Source organism: Nomascus leucogenys, chromosome 5 (genome assembly GCF_006542625.1).
Source record: "Nomascus leucogenys isolate Asia chromosome 5, Asia_NLE_v1, whole genome shotgun sequence".
Lineage (NCBI taxonomy): Eukaryota > Metazoa > Chordata > Mammalia > Primates > Hylobatidae > Nomascus > Nomascus leucogenys.
Genome location: NC_044385.1, coordinates 77,990,070 through 78,010,450, shown reverse-complemented (window position 1 = coordinate 78,010,450; position 20,381 = coordinate 77,990,070). Strand labels below are relative to the sequence as shown.

The window sequence follows — 20,381 nt, the reverse complement described above, 5'->3', positions numbered from 1 at the left end:
AAATGAACAGCTGAGAGGTCAGTTTCAGAAACTGTTTGCCATTCCTCCTGTCGTGTACCTAAGTAGGCCCCTGGCTGAACCGGGCTCCTGGGGAAGTTCGTTGCAGGGCCTTTGGATTAGGCACATGATGCACCTGAGGGAGACTCACCTGGACGCGACGACACCTCGAGCTCCTGAGAGGAGAGAGGTTGATTAGGGTGGATGCTACTCTCTATGTTCCCCAGGAGTGTGAGAGTCAACAAAATCCCACCATCACCAAGGAAACCATTAAAAAATCCCAGCACTTTGGGAGGCCAAGGCCAGCGGATTAAGAGGTCAGGAGATGGAGACGATCCTGGCTAACATGGTGAAGCCCCATCTCTACTAAAAATACAAAAAATTGGTTGGGCATGGGGGTGGGCGCCTGTAGTCCCAGCTACTCGGGAGGCTGAGGCAGGAGAATGGCGTGAACCTGGGAGGTGTAGCTTGCAGTGAACCAAGATCGCGCCACTGCACTCCAGCCTGGGCGACAGAGCAAGACTCCGTCTCAAAAAAAAAAAAAAAAAAATCAAAGCCACCTACTTAAGGACCAAACTATCCTTCCGATATGTGATTGTGTGTATACCTACAACTGAGATATATTCGCCAACAGATACAAGATGGAGGCAACACCTGAATATTGCAGAAAGTATAAAATGTATTTTAAGTTACATAACAAAAATTAATAATGTACTACAATGAGGTACCATCTCATACGCATCAGGATGGATGCTATTAAATAAAAAAAGGAACGAACTCCAAAGATAACAAGTTGGTAAGTATGTGGTGAGTCGGAGCCCTTGTGCAATACTGGTGGGAACATAACGTGGCACAGCAGCTATGGAAACCAGTAGGGCAGGTCCCCCCAAAATTAAAAATAGAATTGCTATATCACCCAGCATTTCCACTTCTGGGTATACACAGAAAAGAACTGAAATCAGAGTCTTAAAGAGGTATTTGCACACCAATGTTCATATTAATATTATTCACAATAGCCAAGAAACTGAAGCAATCCAGGTGTCCATGTATGGATGAATGGATAAACAAAATGTGGTGTATACACACAATGGAACACTATGCAGCCCTAAAAAAAGAAGGACATTCTGAAACTTGCTACAGCGTGGATGAACCTGGAGGACATGATGCTAACTGAAATGAGCCATCCACAAAAAGGCAAAGTGTGATTCTACTTAGATGAGGTCCCTAGAGTAGTCAAATTCACAGGGACAGACAGTAGAATGGTGGTTACCAGGGGCTGGGGAAGGGGGCAATGAGGAGTTCTTGTTTAATGGGTACAGAGTTTCAGTTTGATAAGATGAAAAAGTTCTGAAGATGGATCGTTGTGTGGCAATGTAAATGTACTTAATATTGAACTGTACACTTAAAAATGGTTAAAATGGTAAATTTTATGTTGTGTGTATTTTACCATAGTCAAAAATAAAAATAAGTAACGTATTCCTCAGTCCTCCCAAGCCTCCACAGTCGCTCAATGTTAAATAGCTGGCCAGTGCGGGGTCATTTGGTCATTCTATGCATATGCAGGGCCAGGCTGCAAACCCAGTCTCACTCTTAGTGACTGCAGTGCTCAGCACCCAGCTCTGACTGCCACTGGCTTAGGGGTTTGGGAGTGGGAGGAATGCCGGTAGAAAAAAACTGTGGGAATTATAAGCTACCCTGTCACACCCAAGAACAAATCAACCAACCAAAAAAGGGGAGAGGACAGTAGTGGAAGTTTCCAGTCCCACAGAAGTTCCTAAAAGAAGAAACGAGGAGATGCCACCATGGGACACGTCCCTTATCCTTATAGAGAAGGGGTTAAACATGTGGCATCTGGACCCAGACCATCAGGCTGGGATCCTGGCTCTGCCCCTTTCCAGATGCGTGTGATCTTGGATGTGCCACTGAAACTCTCTGTGCCTCGTTTTCATTTGTAAGGAGATTAAAACAGTGCTTGGCACATAGTAGGTAGAGCATTTGTTAAATAAGAGAAAATTTTCTTTATTTCACCCTCATTACAATGCTGTGAAGACTGTACAGTTATGCTCCTCTGTAAAGGGGAAACTGAGGCTCGCGGAGGTAAAGTGTCTTTTCTGAAGATGCCTCAGAGCTGAATGTGGGCCTTCTGACTCTCTATCCCAGTTCTCACCTTGCATCTGCATCCCTCTCCCGCCTGTGTAGGTGGCCCTTCTCGTGAGGCCAGTGGTGGGTACGAGGTGGTACAGAGAGTGTGGGTAGGGCAAACTACAACCACCTCACCAAGCAGCCTGCATGCTCTCGCGCTACTCCTGCCCCAGGCACCACTAGAGAAAGCCCACAGCTTTTGCACTCAGAACAGAACTTGCTTGCTATAAAACCGAAGCCCTAGAAGCAGGCTGCATGAGAGTTTAAGACAAACACGAGTCCCGTTTGTGGAAAATCACTTTGTCCATCAACTTGGCTACATGGAGGTTGACCACCCTGGCTTTACTACTGCCCCACTTTGGACCCATCTCACTGCCAATGTCTGCAGTCCTTGGAGGGTGCGCAGGGCTGGTGAAAGAAGCAGGATCTCTGCGTGTTTTAAATCTAAGTAAGTGATTCATGCACATGGTACAAAATGCAATGGCACAGAAGGCATTCAATGTAAACTGAGTCTGTCTCCTGCCTCGGCTCCCCACTGCTGAAGTTCTGGCCAGAGGCCCACATTGTGATTAGCTTCTTGTGAAAGGAAGGAAACCCCTAAATCAAACTGATTTGTTAGGTAGGAAGTTGGTTCAGATGGGCAACAGACAGCCCTGGGGCAAGCCAGTCTGTAAAGGATGATGGGCACCAAGGGACATGGGGAGGCAGCTGGAAGGGCCTTTCTACACGGTGACTGTGTCAGCTGTGGAGTGGGGAGGAGGGCGGGCTGGTGTCTACCACATACCTCTTCCCTGGGCTGCTGCTCTCTTCTGCTAGGAGTTAATGCCAGAAAGCAGTCGCCTTGGGTTTCTGATAAGGCTTTTGTGATTGAGGCTGGGATCCCATGACCCACCCCCTACTTCTTGTCATTAGGAAGAGCCCAGTTCCTTAATCCGTGTACAGGCAGGGTCAGCACCTGTGCATGGTCCACACTGAAAAATAAGGATCAGCATCAGAGACCTTCTTCTCCGCTCTCTGCCTCATCCTCTCTTCCTTTTTGTTCCTTTCCCTTCGCTGTCATTTCCATTCCCCACCCCCAGTTGTACACTAAACATGTACATGAACGGTGCCTGGCTTCCTATGAGTTTATGATTTGTGGTTATTCATCTTATTAACCAAGTGGCTTTGCCAGGTAAAATATTAAGGCACCATTGCCATTATGACCTTGTCTTCCATGATCTCATTGGCAGCTGGTGTTGCCATGACAACTTGGCTAGAGGAACTGGTATGAGCTTCAGTGGAAGGCGATATGAGCACTGGTGTGTGTGTGTAAGAGGATACAGACTTCTCATCATGTGTATCTGTTGTGCAGAAAGCCATGGATTTCCACACCTTCTGCTTCTCCTTCCATTCTGGTCAAAATTAGCCTTAGGGATCTAAATCAATTGGAATGGAACTCTGGAGGATGGTTTCTTTGTGTGGCTTTTTGAGTGGCAAATTGGAACCAGAAACACAGAAGAAATATTTTAGTGGCTTTCTACCCCTGGGAAATGAAGCAACCCTGCCTACTTTGACGTTTCTCTTAAAAGCACCCCGGGCCTAACTTATTTAGCATCCATATGTAATTTTCTTATTAGATGTATAGAAAGTTGGAGCTGAAAGGAGCCCTGGGTGTCACCTAGTCTGGCCCCCTTTTTGTTCAGATGAGAAAAACTGAGGCCCAGAGGCGAAGTGACTTGCCCCCATTTAGTATGCTGCAGCAGGGAAGGTGTGGGCTCTGGAATCATATACTACCTGGCCTCAAAGCCTGGCTCCACCATGTATTTACTGTGACCTGAGTCAAGTTATGTAACCTCTCTGTTTGCTCATCTGTAAAATGGGGATAATAGCAAGAGTAACCATATGGATCAGTGTGAGAATTAAGTGCTATAATCCACAATGCTTGGCACACTTTAAGCTTTCTATGCATTTTATCACACAGGTCACACAGGGAATAACTGGCAGAAATTGGACTAGAATCCAGCTCAGCTGACTCCAGTTAAATGGGAACATTCCCCTGTGACCTCCATACTGCCCTTTGTTTGTTTGTGTGTGTTACTTGGCATCCAAGTGAGAGTGGAAGCTCATTTTGAGACAGGGTTTGGCTTTTCCTAAGACCTCCTCTTTAAGTGTATATAATGTATACACTAACTACCTCGTGGATGCTTGATTTGAGGCTAACACTGGACACCTCATGCCCTCATGGAACATTTCTTGAATGTACACTGCATGGCTGTAAGTGCGGGGGAGAAAGGAATGAGAAGAAAACTTAAGGAGGGAAACGAACACTTCTGATCACTTCGTATGAAACTAAGCTCTTTATAATGAATGCCTTTAATCACAACCGCCCCATGAGGTGCGCATATTCATTCCCATTTTACACATTAAAAAACCAAGACCGAGGGCGTATGCAGCATGCTCAGGTTCACCTGGCTAATGCAGAGAGCTGGGTTTGCAGCCACACTTTTACTTCAAGGGGCTGCTGACACCCTCCAAGAGACTTGGTGGTTCAAAACTATTTCTCATCCCCTCTCTGTGAGCCAAAAGCCTATTTCCTGAGGTGGTCAGAGAGATTCAGAGCAGATTGACACCTTTTCCATCACTGACACAAAGAGGAGGGTATAAAAAACAGTATGCAGCCCTGGTGATCTAAAATATTTTCCCAGCCAAATCGGACAGGCATTGAAAGTCACACCAGGCTGGGTGGTTTTACAAAATGCCACTTGTTTAAATTTCCTTTCATCACTCTGTCAGGAATAACAGCAACGTAGCGGAGCCTCAGAGTCCTGTTTAGAGGGGCGAGCTGTTCTGGGGAAATTTATTTCAAAAGTTATTCTGAAGTAAAAACTTGCCCACTGTGGGGTGAGGTTGGACAGTGATCCTATATCCTAGGTAATGAGGCTATTAAAGCAGCTGATCTCTGTTCAGCTTATGTAAGTGGGGCCCAGTCTCTGGACGACTTGGGTAAACCGGTATGGAATTTAACAGGGTGACCAGGAGTGACAGCAGCAGTAAGACCCCCATTTCTAATGCGGCATTAGGGCTGGAGGTTAGATGTGGACAGGGGTGTCTGAGTCCTACATAATGGGGCTGGAATGGGGCTGGATGACTAGTCTGAGATCTGGGTTCACGCAGCAACCACACTCTTTCTTACACTGTTCATTTGGGCTTGGGTGGAAGGAGGCTGATGAGGATTTGGGGGAAATCAAGGGGCTCTCCCTGGCACTGCATGAAGTCACACCAGGCTGGGTGGCAAAAGTCCAGACTTTGGAGACAATTACTTCTCGAGTGGGAGCCCCAGCCCTGCCTCTTGCCTGCAATGTCGCCAATCTGACTGCGCTTGCTGGAGACGGGAAATGTGGCAGGGCACTGCATCCCCCAACACGTGTAGAAACTTAGAGAATGCCAGTTATTAAAATAACCCTTATGATAACACCAATTCGATGCAGAAGTCTTTTAAATATCATAAGCCTCGTCGTTTTATTCCACATGGTTTTCTAGGTAACCAAATTCTAGGAGGTGCGTTGCAGGGCCATCTTCGCATCCCGGCCATGCCCAGCAGGACGGTGTTCTCTAAGCGGCGCTGATGCCCGATTTCAACCGTGAGGAGACTGCGGACCTCGACTGCGGCCCCCACCAGGGCCGGTCCGCCCTCACTCCACCCTCTGAGGCTGGGGCGGAGTCGACCGGCCGGCCCTGTGACACCTCGCCTTTCCGGTGGAGCAAGGACCCGGAAGCCGCGGCTCTTATATAACCGGGATGATGTCAGGGCGGGCGACTCCCGGGGGGCGGGACCAGGGCGGAGGCCGCGTCAGGAGCGCGGCGGGGCTCGGCGTGCGGCGCGCCCGGCATGTCCCTGTACCGCAGCGTCGTGTGGTTCGCCAAGGGGCTGCGCGAGTACACCAAGTAAGGCGGCGCGGCTGGGCGCGGGGCCCCGGGCTGTCACGTGGCCGTCTCGGCGCGGGCGAGCGGGGTTGGCGGGGACGCGCCCGCGGCTCCTTCGCCCTCTCGCTGGGCCGACTAAATGAGTACAGAACGACGGGAGCGCCCGCCGTCTAGCGACCCGCGGCTGGGCGTGGAGCAGTCGCCAGACTCCAGCCGCTCAACGCCCGCGAGTGAGACTGGCGCCCGAGGGGCGGGGCTGTGGCGCGCCCAAGCCCAGGGCCGTCCCACTGACGTCAGGCGGCCCTGGCGCCAACGAGCCTCTTGGGCGTCACCTCGGCGCCCCTCTGGGTGTGCTCCTGGAAGTGTCTTCGTGGTGCTGCTGGCGGCGTCAGATAGGGCTAGATCGAAATCGCTAGCCAAGGCTCTGTCCTAGTGCCTTTGGGTGTGTTTCCTTTAAGAAGATGCAGCACCTGAACTGCGACCTTTGGCTCCAGCTGGAACTTTCCAGCCTGGGTCTCTAGCCAGTGTGGCCTTGCACCCAGTGTGTGCTTCTGGGGAACGGTGCGTGCTGGTTTCGTCGCTCCGTGACCACGCTCAGTGTGCCCTAGTTGGCTCTCCATCTCATTGTGGTTTTAAGAGGTGACAGGTTCCCGTGACAGAGGAGAGTTGGAGGTTTTCTCTTAGAATTGATTAGGCTAACCGCTGGTTCTCAACCCTGTCTGCACATCAGAATCACTGGGCGAGAATTAAAAGTACCCAGTTTTCAGGCCCCATCCCTACAGATTCTGATTTAGTGAGTCTGCACAGAGGCCTGGACTGGCATTTCATCCAAATGCCCCAGGTGATTCTCACCTCTGAGGGGCTTCTCCCTGCAGTGGGGCTTTATCAGTTCCCACGGCAACCTGGCCAGCACTCCTAGGGGAGGTAGGAGTTGCAACTCCCTTCTCTTCACCCCACATCGTTTTGGAGAAAGTTCAGCTCTGTCTCAAGAGCCCATGCTGCAGAGAATGGTGGGGAGTGTAGCCGTGAGCCCTGTCCCACTGTTTTTAGGGGAATACAGTGGCAGCCTCTTTCTTTCAAAGGGATGTCCTCTGGCAATGACCATTAATTGCTGGATCTTTCCACATTACACAGCACGAAAGCTTGAGTCAGTTTCCAACCCGGGGAGGGCCCCAAGGAAAGCAGGCTGTAAACATTTCTCCCAGGACTCTTTCGCTCAATTTCCTCACCTTGAGGGAAGGTAGAAGTGAGGCCAAGGGGCCCAATCCACCACAGATTGGTGGGGGAAGGGAGGGGAGGGGAAGGCAGCTGGCAAAGTTAGATGGGTCTTCCTGCTGTTGTGGATTTAGTGAATAGGAGAGAAAAACAACAACCTTGTTTTGACTTCAGTGTGAGAGTGCGGAGTTAAAGTTTACAGCGTTTCTCTTGGCACAAGGATTTTTATAAAGCCTCCCTATATTGGGCTCCTAAGGCAGGAGGATCTAATCACTGTTTCCTAAACTTTGCTGAACCTAATAATTCCCTGGGACAGTTTTAAACAGACTCCTAAACCCTGGGCAAGTGTGGATGGGTCCTAAGCAAATTTCATATTTGGGTAAATTGAGGGTGTGGGGAGACACGGATACCTGCCAGCTTCCTCCTCCCCATCCGGGTCACCTCAGCTTCAGGAAACAGTAAGTGCAAATGTCCTCTCAGCTTGAGTCAAAATCACTGGCAAGGCACATGAAACCACAGGTTGCCAAGCAAGCACTTCTGAGCCAGTAGGCAGGGCATTTCCAACCGGTTTCCAGGCGATGCTGATGCAGCTTGTCTGGGGACTGCCGTTTGGCACCGAGGCTGAGTGTTGAAGAATGGAACACCCAGCCTTTGGCTTGATCACCTACCTTCAGGTGACCTTGGGAAAGTCATGTATGTGTGTGTGTGTGTGTGTGTGTGTGTGTCTGTGTGAAAAATAGAGACTGATATCTAGAGTTTTTGAAAATAAAATGCTTCCCCAATAAGCGGCAGAGTACATAAAAGACAAGTCTTATTAACAACAGATCGGACCAGGATGGAATTCTTGTATGGAAGGCAAGATCCAAGGCAGAGGACAGAGGGTGGGGACATGTCCTGCGGGCCAGGCTGGTACTGCCCGCTTGGCAGCACTCCCAGTCTGGAGTTTGAGGAAGAGGTTTAACCCAGAGGAGCCAGCCTCAGCAAACATTCGTCTCTAATACAGATCAGCATGGAGTCCAGAGGCTAATGTCCCCTCTGGCTGGGTATCACAGAGAAAAGCCTGTCAGCTTCCTGTCCCTGGAGAAGGGCTCTTCAGGCCTGTTCCCTGTGGACTGCTTTTTTTCTGGCTGTATTGTATTTGGGAAGTTCTCACTGATTCCGCACAATGCCTCGTCCTAGCGAAGCCCCTATTCACTGACCCAGGCCCTTGCCTCTCCTGGAAAAGCCTTTCACAGAGATTCCAGGACTCACGTCTGTGTATAGGGGGAAAAAAATCTTCCAGTTCCCTCTTTGTAGTTTAAAATGCTCTCAAAGTCCCTACTGATTTGAAGGCTTGGGAGCCAAATGAGCTCAAGTTTGAACATGGACGGTACAGCCATTATTAATAGTGATAATCATAATGTTGTCTGGGTGCGGTGGCTCATGTCTGTAATCCCAGCATTTTGGGAAGCCGAGGTGGGTGGATCACCTGAGGTCAGGTGTTCGACACCAGCCTGGCCAACATGGTGAAAACCCGTCTCTACTAAAAAATACAAAAAATAGCCGGGCGTGGAGACGGGTGCGGTGACGGGCGCTTATAACCCCAGCTACTCAGGAGGCTGAGGCGGGAGAATCACTTGAACCCGGGAGGTGGAGGTTGCAGTGAGCCGAGATCGTGCCACTGCACTCCATCCTGGGCGACAGAGTGGGACTCTGTCTCCAAAAATAATAATAATGTCAGCTGCAAATTATTGAGCTCCTAATATGTTCCAAGTGCTGTCATAAGTGCCTTACACACGGCATCTCATTTAGGCTGCCCAAGAGGTATCTCTTATTATTCCCTTTCTGCAGATGAGGAGATAAGAGTTCAGAAAGATTAAATCAACACACAAGATTGCACAGCTAGTAAGAGGCTGAGCTGTGACTTAAACCCAGGTTGTTCAAGCCCTTGTTACTGATATTTTTTAGTTTCAAGTCAACCTTTCAGGAAGGCTTTGGAATAAGAAGTCTTGCTTGCCACTCACAGCAGAAGCAATGGGTAGGGTGTTCTCTAAGCTGCCCTGCATGTTCTGGTGAGTTACAGATGGTGAAAACAGGAACATTTTTCTTGTTCTCTTAAGAACATCTGGCTTGACTGAAACAAGTGGCAATGCCTGCCCTGTGGCAATGACTTTCTTTTTTTTTTTTTTTTTTTTTTTTGATACGGAGTCTCGCTCTGTCGCCCAGGCTGGAGTGCAGTGGCGCAATCTCGGCTCACTGCAAGCTCCGCCTCCCAGGTTCACGCCATTCTCCTGCCTCAGCCTCTCCGAGTAGCTGAGACTACAGGCGCCCGCCACCGCGCCCGGCTAATTTTTTGTATTTTTAGTAGAGACGGGGTTTCACCGTGGTCTCGATCTCCTGACCTCGTGATCCGCCCGCCTCGGCCTCCCAAAGTGCTGGGATTACAAGCGTGAGCCACCGTGCCCGGCCGTGGCAATGACTTTCAAACCAAACCCAAGCTCATAAACATCCTTTGGCCACTTCCCTGAGTTCCAGAGCATGTAACTGGCAGTTGTGCTGTACCAGGGCATGGGACAGGTACAGCTTTTGTAAACTGTAACAGTTTGGCTACCCTTTTGTAAACAGGTCCTGTGGGAGGGCTCTCAGCATCTGTGGAGACTTGAGATCAGCGTCCCATTCTGCATTGCAAGGGAGAAATCTCTCGGCTCCGTGGGTGAGAGATGTAAGCTCTGAGACCCCAGCCTGCCTGTGCGTGGGCAGAGTCTGCCCTCTGGGCCTCCTCCTGCCAACCCCACCATTCTGCCACCACTGCCCTTAGCCAATTTCATAGCCAGGAAATACTAGAAGAGTAAAGGTAGAGAGGTATCACAAAAGGAATGGGAGAAAGAAACAGTTAAGGAACTCACAGTTGCATCTATCCAACATGATGCCTTTGTGCAAATCAGAAAAAATACCTCTTCTGCAATATGCTTTTCTGCCACCTGTCAGAACATTATCATAATGCAGATACAAATCTCCCATCATTCTGATCCGAATGGCACTTCCTAGAGCTGTGCAGTGCACACCTTGTGTCTCTGAAGGAGCCTTGGCTTCCCTCTGATGGGTGCAGAGCTTAAATAACTCTACCGTCCTCCTCCTTTATTGCCCTGCTTGCAAATCTCCCCCGTTTCTCCAAGTAGGCAAGGATATCTGTCCTGCAATGCAATAAGCACAATGCAAATGGTCTCCTAAGCTTCCCAAAATGTGCCCCCCACAAAGGGGAAAAGAGTAATTCATCTCTCAAGGGATTTTTTTTCTTTTTGCCACTCCCCAGGATTGGGGCAGTCAGAGGAAGACAATTTGGATGCCAAAATGTTGGAATCTCCAATATTTTCAAAAGTTTGGGAAGATCAGGGTCCAGGAAATGCAGGCCCTGAGATAGTGCTGTTTGTGAGAGCAGGGAAGGTCAGGGAGAAAGGAGTTTCGTGGTGTGTTGGGAGAGGCGGAGACAGCAATAATGCCCATCCTAGAATTAGGCTTTCTCCTGCAGGGGTTTGTGTTCCCCACTCCTTACAGCTGGTCTTCCCGTGGTTCTGCTCTTTCTAGGAGTGACTATGAATCTGCATCTAAAGACTTTGTCCCTCATGACTTGGAGGTCCAGGTTCCTGGAAGAGTCTTTTTGGTCACTGGAGGAAACAGCGGCATTGGCAAAGCAACTGCCCTTCAAATCGCCAAGCGAGGTAAGCAGCTGCTAACACTTGTGTCCACTGAGCCCCACGGCCAGATTATGGCCGGTCCACACTGAGGAGGGCACCCTGTGTCACAGGCAGGTCAGGAAGTCCTGGACGGCGATCCTGTGGTTTTGGGCACAGCTGCCAGCTTTCTGAGTTTTGAGCTAGAGGTGGATAGAGCAACAGGAGCCCTTTCCTCAACACTTAATTAATTCACAGGCGAGCTTGGGGTCCTGCCCACGTGTTCCAGTGTTTTCTGATTAAGAACAGCGAGAGACTCAAGCAAACCCTGGACATCAGAATCCCCAGTGGAATTTAATTAAAAAAAAAAACAAAACATGAACACCTGGTCTCTAACTCATGTCTTCTCAATGAGACTTTCCTGGGTTGAGAGACAGGGGGAGGGGGAGCCTCGAAGTCCACTGCAATTTGGATGTGGATGGTAGTTATGAACCAAGGCCCTCAAAATACCTGGAGAGAGGAGTGCATTGAACTAAACTTCCTCCTTGCTGGGGTCCAGCCCCCAGGGCTAGAGCTGCCTCCCACTTCCCTCCCCTAACCTTGACTATAAAGAGGTGCTTCAGGTGCCCTGTAAAGTCTTCAGTCAGCAGAAGTCTTCCTCCTGGTAAATGCCAGAATTTCCTGCATGAGCTCAACGATCCTGGGTCACCAAATGGCTCTGCAGTGGCTAGAAAAGTTTGCTGCATCTCTCCAGAGCCTCTTCAGGAAAAATGGATGTTCCAGCAGAAGGTGGGGAACTAGGTTGTGAATTTATCACTTTTTAAGATGCTGAAGATGTTTTCTTTTTTCCTCTCTATAAATCCAAGTTAGGCATTTTTCAGGGGACTATTATATCATTTGAAGCTTTATTTAATTATCTGCCAAGCCAGGGAGAGGATTAATTGCATCTTAGCAGCTGGGAAGCACTCTGAAGTGTGGAGAGGAGGAGAGAGAAGAGGGGCTAGTGTTGTGGTTAGCCTGTAGCCTCCCATGAAACACCCCACTTAATCAAGTGGGTGATTTTTAGTAAAGAAAGTAGACTCCATAATGATTCGTTCTTAGCTGCCATGGGGAAGGCATTCTGCTTTAAATTGACCTTGATTGATGATGGTGTGGCATTTGCTGGGATAATATGAGGGCTGCTGATGGATTCAACATTCAGTCAATACTTGAGTCTCTACTACATGCTAGGCAAGTGGCTGTCTACTTTGGCTGAACATTACATCACCAGGGGAGCTTGTAAAACATACCCAGGCTTGGGCCTATCGCCTAGATCTTTAAAAGCTCCCTAGGTGAGTCTAAAGTGCGCCATGTTTAACACATCTGGGTCAGCTACTATGCTAGATGGTAGGGAGGCAGATGTGACCCAGATCAATGTTTCTTATCCTTGATGTGTTCAGGCCCTCAAAAAATCAGGATGTTATTCCAGACGCACTGTCAGCACAGATAGGCAATAAGGTTCCAGTACCTCCTTCACGATCGCCCTTGCTGCTCTTAACTCTGGGAACCACCTGTCTAGGTTTAACAGAAGAGTGTCAGTTGTGAGCCCATATGTCTTCATTTTTCATTAGGAAGAGCTGGTTTCTGTAGCGCTCGCTGTAACTCACAGATGGTTTCATTGAATTCCACCAGGTGGCACAGTTCACCTGGTTTGTCGAGATCAAGCCCGAGCAGAAGATGCCAGGGGTGAGATCATCCAGGAGAGCGGTGACCAGGTGAGCAGCTCCTCACCCCTCCTGCTGGGTTTCCTCGCCTCCATGGTCAGCTGTGAGCAGGCTGGACTCCTGCCCGCTTTCCCTGGGTTGAAGATGGCCTGTGTTTGTGCTTCTGCTTTGGAAGCAGCCTGGGCCAGCAGAGAGCTGGGCCCTGCTTTTGAATGGCTAGGTTTGACAAGGGGATAAGTGGGGGTACTGAGGCTTGACTGCATGGTCCTGAGCTGCCTGTGAAACCAGCAGAGGCCAGCAGGCAGAGGCCCATTACACTGGACAGTGATACTTCCAGGCTCCTCACCTCAGAGGGAGCCCACATCAGCAACACACAGCAAGGGTCACCCGGGTGCCACGGAGCCATGCATTGACCCTATGTCTTCTAATAAAGAGAAACACCGGCAGCATTTGGGTCTTGATGAGAGCTGCTTTCTGACACGAGCTTTCAGAGCTGCCTCGCATTTTGTGGTCTTTCTCTTCTGAAAGAGCTGGAACCAGGATTGGCTACATAATTAGTGAGGATCGGTACAAAATGAAAATGCAAGACCTTTGTGTAAAAGTTATTTAGAATTTCTACACAACAAAGGCAGAACATTAAACCAAGCTTGAGGCCTTTCCAATCGCAGGGCCTGTGCAGCTGTATAGATCATATTCCCGTGATACATCGTGCAGCCATAAGGCTGGCCCTGAATGGAAAACCCTGACCCCCAAAAGGACCCTCAGTCATGGCTGCTCGCTCACTGTCACTAAAGAACATCCTCATTCCATTCCTACCTCTTCTCTAGGAGACCCCACAATTGGAGGGCCTGTAGGAGGGGAGCTGGGGAGGGACAGACAGTACCCACCCTCAGGCATGGACCCTGGCCAAAGAGAAGAATGCCCCTGTCTAGGATGGAATATTTTGCATCAACTTTGAAATAACATTTTCACACCAAGTGTCTGTTCCTTTCCCTTTCTCGTGGAAATCCCCAGTCTCATGCCATCAGGTGCCTTACGGAGGCTTAGTGCTGGCAGCGAGTGTGAGGGTCTCTAAATCTTCCTCTAATGTCTGCAAGTGCCGCTGCGATCTGCGGGCTGCACTTCTCGAGATTGAAAGCTGGCTGTCTGCCTGCTGATAACTTTCAGTGGTGCTGCTGCAGGATGCAACAAGAATACTAATCTCAGGCCGCGGGCAGGAGGAAGTTTGCCAGGATTCCAGCCTGCTGTGATGTGGGCCACAGGCTTTAAAAAGTATATTTAAATGGAAACCGATGATAATATGGATCTGTTTGGCTTATATCTAATTCCACCATGTTTAGGAGGGATAGAGAGCTGAAAAGGGGAGCAAGCATGTTCCTGCACTGGGGAGAAAGCAAACCCTTGCCTACTGCCCTGCTCACCTCCATACAGATACACTCAGCGGGATTTGAATGCACACACAGGACATTCACTGCTCTCTCGGGTTTATAAGTGGCCTCCAGCACTCAGAGGTGGAGCGTCCAGGATGAGGGTACCTGTCTGCTTATGCCAGTGCCTGTGGTTTCCCTGACTCAGTGTCTCCTCCAGGCTCTGCCAGGGATCAGCTGCCCCCTCCCTGCTTATGAAGAGGCCTCACTCCACAGCTTCATCTGGTCTACCTTTGGTAGGCAGCCCACACACAAAAGCATGGTATGAAGGAGAGAGTTGGGCTCTGATACGAGTCCTGATTTTGCACTTTCTGGCCTGTGAGCTTGGGCAAAGTTCTTAGCTTCCCTGAACCTTCATTTCCTCATTAAAAAATAGGGGTAACTTGACTTTATTAGTTTTTTAACATGTATTTAAGGGTGAACCGTATGCCAAACAGCTAGAGACACAGTGATTGGGACAGACACAGCCCCAGACAGTCTTGTGCAGGATACAAATGATTAACAAGCAGTTTCCTTGAAGTGTGTGTGCCTGCCCTGGGCCTGGCCACCATGCTCTGTGCCACAGTGGGGGTGGGTTGGGGGTCAAATAGTATGAGCCCCAAGGTATGTGTTTATTCAGCTCCTACAACCAGACAGCTTTTGGCTGGGTTTGGCCAATGGCAGTTATCAGAGGAAGATTGGTAGGTGCAAGGAAGGGGGGAATTGAGATATTGGCTTCCCTGGTGATGGCTGAATCTCCTCTCTGGTTCTTCCTTCTGGTTCCTGGGCTCAGGCCACACTGCGTTCTCCCTTTGTTCCTTGAGCCTAGGGCTGGTGGTAGTTTCCTGTTGTTACTAATCTCTGGGTTACTTCACCAATCCTGGTTGAATTCTCACCTTCCTTAATCACCTGGGAAATCAATCCCTGCATTCAATTCCCTCTGTTGAAAGAGGTGTCTGTTAGACGTTACTGAAATAACATGATAAGGGCTACAAGATGGGAAGCTCGGGGTATCCTAAGAACAAACAGCTCTCAATCAATAGAAGTAGCTACTATTATTATTGTTGGTATTATCATTATTGTTTATACTAATATTACCACTCCCAACCTTACATTCTGTGCTTCAAGTGTGTTCTGTTTAATCAGTGCTTAGGCCCTGCTCAGTGGGAGGTGGAAGCCTGCAAGCCCCCAGAAGCAGAAGAGAGGTGTGGTAGAGCTGTGAGGGCAGTGGAGCAGCTGGTCCTGCCTGCATGGTTGGGTGAACATCAAAGAAAGAAGGTCCTTTGGGCAGGAAGGTCTGGGTGAGGTGTGCAGCAGGCCAGCTGAGCCAGGGAGCGCAGGCACCAGGTGAGACTCAAGGTCACATGGGGATCTCAGCTGCTTGTACACGCTGGCTTGGTAAGATCAGGTGTTTGGCCATATAGAGAGGTGAATATCATGCCGAGGTGATATTTCAGAGAGGTTATATGTGGCTTGAGCTTGGGGAAAGGAGTACTGGTTACTGTAGAGCAGACTCCTGGCTCACCAGTCCACTGGACACGATGCTCCCAAAGGGCCTAGGGGAGAAACAGGGTGGACCTTTTTCCCCAGGCTTCTGGTTGCAGTTCAGCCGCACCTTACTACGTGGCTCCAGACTTTTGTCTAGCAGTTATCTCCATGGGTAACATTAAAAAAACAAACAAACAAAAAAAAACCTTCTATTTTATTTATTATTTTTTGAGATAGGCTCTCAGGATTTTTGAGATCGGCTTTTTGAGATAGGCTATTTTTGAGATAGGCTGTCACAGTTGGGATTTGTCTGATGTCTTTCTCATGATTACACTGGAGTTACGGGTTTTAGAGGGAAAGATCACAGAGGGACAGGTGCCTGGGCAACGTTTTTCAGTCCTGCAGGCCACCTGATGTGGCTGGAAGGTTCTGTGAAAGCACTTATGTCTTGTAGGGGATTGACTCCACCAACATCACACACCACGATAAAAAACGGGTTTCGACTCTAGCTCTTCCAAGCCAATGTGGATTTCTAGCTTCTTGAGAATGGTTGATTTAGCTTCCCAAGACCTCAGTGGTTTTATGAAATACCACCTCATTTCTCCAGAATGACTTCCACTTAACAAAACACCTCCATGCACTGTTTACCGTGCTCATTGTGGGAATTGCTCTGATGGGAGGATCAGTCCCCATGATGTCACCTCGTGACTCCTGGGTCACATAGCCGCTATAGATGGTGGCTCGTCTGCAGAAAGGGTCCCAGTTGAGTTTTGTTTTGTTCACTTTCAGTAACCATGCTTGTATCACAGTGGGGCCCAGTGGCTCCTAAGGTGAGCCTTCTCATTGTCTGGCTCCGCAGATTGGGACTTTTACACACATGCACCTGTTTCCAGTTCCTTCTCCTGGCCACAGCAGACTGCCGGCCTCTCCTTCTGGGTGCTTTGTGGCCTCCTGTTTTGCCTCAGAGGGACACAGATGATTTCCTTCCTCTTTTCATGGTGCTTCATGTCACCAGCTCCGTGGCCGATTTGTCTAGGACAGTGATTCTCTCTTCCCTGCTGCTACCTCCTTTTCACTCTGAGACATCTCAGGCGCTTCCAGGAAGCTCAGAGAACTTGTGGAATGTTTAAAGCAGAATTGCTTTTAGTTCACTTGAATTTTGTTGCTGTTTTAACCTGGATTTTGTATACATGTTATACAGCGCTTTCTGGTAGGAGGGAGTTTTAGGGTGGTTGCAGACAAGGCCTCAAAATGGAAGGATGAGGTGTCTAGACTCAGTTTGCAGTCATTGGTACAGGCTCCTGGCTGACTCAGATATGACTCAGCAGCCTTGTTCGCTCTGGCTGGGTGAGGGCCTTCACAGACATTTTAGAAGAGAATAGCTGTGTACAGACAACATTTTTCCTATCCTTTGAAGGCAGAGGAATATTCAGTTGGGCCAGGCTTAAGCTAAATGTGGTGTTCAACCTGACTGGACTTTCTGAGTCATGAAAATGTGGAGTTGCTTTGTCTCATTTGTCTCAGGTGAGAAAACAATATGTTTTAAGATGAGTAGAAATAAATTCTGACTACAGCTTTGAGTTTTATAGCTTGATTAATGGGGAAACTCAGGCAGGGCACAGAACTTCTCTGCTTTGTCAAAGGAGTTGTGGCTCTTGCTGAGATCCTCGTCTGTAGGTTCAGTACTTAGGTGCCCTCTGCCTTGGGTTAGTGATAAGTCACGTACGTCCACTGATGCTCAGAGAGGATGCCGTTGCATTCATTGGATGCTAAGAATGCAAGTTTGGACTTAGGTACTGGGTACAGAGTAAAAGGTTTAAACAGCCAAGGTTTGTTAGTCAACTACCACGCCTATGACTGTGTGTAATACCATAAGGAGAAACGGCGCGTTAGACAGGGTCCCTTACTCATGGAGTTCTAAGCCTCCTGGGGAGGTGGCTGTGTCCAGTGATAACCATGATACAAGGCAGAGATTGAAAAGTGTCATGAGCAAGGACTAAGGGTCACAGCAGAAGTTGTCATCTTATTTATGATGTGCCTAAGATACTGTCTGAAGAGCAAACTTTTGACCAAAAAAAAAAAAAAGAGCAGCAGGAAACCCTGACATATCCATGCAAAGGTAAGTTATGTAGTCATTAAAAGGAATAGGGTGGATTCATATATAACAAAATCATCTCCAAGACCTCTTGTAAGTCCTACAACTCAATAGCAAAACGAACAAACGATGACGCAACTTATAACCCGATTTGAAAATATTCTAAGGACTTGAATAGACATTTCTCCAAAGAAGATATACAAATGGCCAACACAAGCTGGGCACGGTGGCTCATGCCTGTAATCCCAGAACTTTGGGAGGCCAAGGCAGGCAGATCACTTGAGGTCAGGAGTTCAAGACCAGCCTGGCCAACATGGTGAAACACCGTCTCTCCTAAAAATCTAAAAATTAGCTGAGCATGGTGGCATGCACCTCTAGTCTCAGCTACTTGGGAGGCTGAGGCAAGAGAATCACTTGAACCTGGGAGGCGGAGGTTGCAGTGAGCCAAAATCATGCCACTGCACTCTAGCCTGGACAACAGAGTGCAGTGGCACTCTTTTTCTCAAGAAAAAACAAACAAAAAACAAATGGCCAACACATATATGAAAAAATACTTTCAATGTCAGTAGTCGTCAGGGAAATGCAAATCAAAACTAGAGTGAAATATCACCTCACACCTCTCAGGATGCTATTGTTAAAAAAACAAAAGACAAAAAATGTTTGTTAGGTTGTGGAGAAATTGGAACCCTTGCACACCATTTGTGGAAATGCAAAATGGTGCAGCCTGTATGGAAAACAGTATGGAGGTTCCTCAAAAAATTCAAACTAGAGCTACCATCTGACCCAGCAATTGCACTTCTGGGTACTTATCCAAGGGAACTGAAATCAGGATCCTGAAGAGCCATTAGCACCGCCACGTCCATTGCAGCATTATTCACAATAGCCAAGATGTGGAAACAACTTAAATGTCCATTGACAGATGAATGGACAAAGAAAATGTGGTACATACCTACACACATTGGAATATCATTCAGCCTTAAAAGGAAAGAAATCCTGCAATGACTGGATGAACCTGGAGGACCTAACCCAAGTTCAATAAGCCAGGCACAGAAAGACAAAGACTATTCAATTTCACTTATGTGAGGTATCCGTAGTACTCAGAATTCATAGAACCAAAGAGTGGAATGGTGGTTGCCAGGGGCTGGGGGAAAGGAGAAATGTGGAATTACTATCAAAGGGCACAAAGTTTCAGTTAGGCAAGGTGAATAAACTCTAGAGGTGCACTGTACAACGTTGTACCTAGTCGGCATGCTGGAAATTTTGTTAAGAGAGTAGATCTCATATTAAGTATTCTTATCACAATAAAATAAAAAAGTAAAAATTGTTTTTACCACCGAAAACTAAAAGACATATTGTTAAGTGAAAAAGATGGATGTAGAACAATGCATAGTCTGATCCTATTTGTGTGGTGTGTATATATATATATAATATATATCTTAAAATATATATATTGTATATATAGTATATGCTTAAAATATTTCTGGATGATTCACAAAAAACTGTGAACAATGGTTTATTTTTGAGGAGTGGGACTGGTATTTTCCGTTTTATATCATTTCAAAGTATTTGCTTTTTAAAAACCGTGTACTTTTTTAAAATTAAAAGTGCTAGTTTATATCTTTTTAAAAAGGGTTTTTTTTTTTTTGCTTTCTAATTTAGAACATTTTTCTGCACATTATGGACTTGTCTGATCCCAAGCAAATCTGGAAATTTGTTGAAAATTTCAAGCAGGAACATAAACTCCATGTTCTGGTGAGCTTTGTAAACATAAGTGGAGAATAAAGTCATGTTGGCCCATTGTTTCCATCTGTGAATGTGGACGGATATGTATGTTTGCATGTCTTTATGGAAGAATCTTAGTAAGACTCTCTTATGCTTGGGCCTGTTCTTGGAATCAAGTTTACTCATTGGATTTAAGAGGAGACGCATGTGGTTAGATTAGTGGGGAAACGAAAGGGCCATCCACTGGGTAGGTGTTGTGGGAGGATAGATATGTTCCATGTTTTATAAAATGATGATTTGTATATAAATATTTCTCGGTTCTGTAGATTTGGGGATTGGTGTGTTGAAATTAGAAGCTCTTTTTGTCCAAAAGAATACCTCCTGCAGACAGGCAAATCTTTTAGTAACATAATTAGCACAAAACTCCATGGAGAGCCTGGGTGGACTCAGATAGAAAGAGTCCCAGTATGCTCTTCCCAGATACTCTACTTTGAGCTAAGTTGCTTTTCTATCCAAAGAGTTTCTGATGTGCTCTAAAACGTTGTTCCAGAGTCTGGAATTGTGCTATCCAGTATGGCTGTGAAGCATTTGAAATGTAGCTAGTCCAAACTGAGATGTGTTGTAAGTGTATAAATTAGCAGGTTTCAAAGCCTGAAAAAAATTTTGTATGCCATCTTATTAATACTTTATATTGATTACATGTTAAAATGATGCTATTTTGGATATATTTGGTTAAATATATTATTAAAGTAATTTTACCAGTTTCTTATTACCTTTTTAATGTGGCTACTAGAAATCTTAAGATTAGATATTTCTATTGGACCGTTCTGGACTAGATGAATTTCCAGAGCACTCTCTCATGAATTAGGTTGCCTGGCCAAGCTGTCTCACTTGGCGATCTTTGCACAGTTCTGTGTCTGAATCCTCTGCACAAGTGGTATTTTCCTGCAAAGGGTTTGGAGTGAAGAATTAGTTGAGCAAATTGTCATTGTCACTTGAAAGTTGAGAGAAAGAGCTGGGGGTGGGGTAGTGGAGGTGTGGGGATGGAAATAGGTCTTTT

The 20,381-nt window shown here is 47.4% G+C and overlaps 1 protein-coding gene across 1 annotated transcript in view; it reads left to right on the top strand.

Moving 5' to 3' along the window:
• The first annotated feature begins 5,960 nt into the window (after positions 1 to 5,960).
• The window catches only part of DHRS12 (dehydrogenase/reductase 12), a 36,410-nt gene continuing 21,989 nt past the window's right edge, over positions 5,961 to 20,381 (top strand). The window contains 4 exon segments of the mRNA XM_030813434.1: positions 5,961 to 6,063; positions 10,822 to 10,955; positions 12,579 to 12,661; positions 19,259 to 19,351. Of these exon segments, the coding sequence (XP_030669294.1) occupies positions 6,008 to 6,063; positions 10,822 to 10,955; positions 12,579 to 12,661; positions 19,259 to 19,351 (366 nt within the window). The 5' untranslated portion in view covers positions 5,961 to 6,007.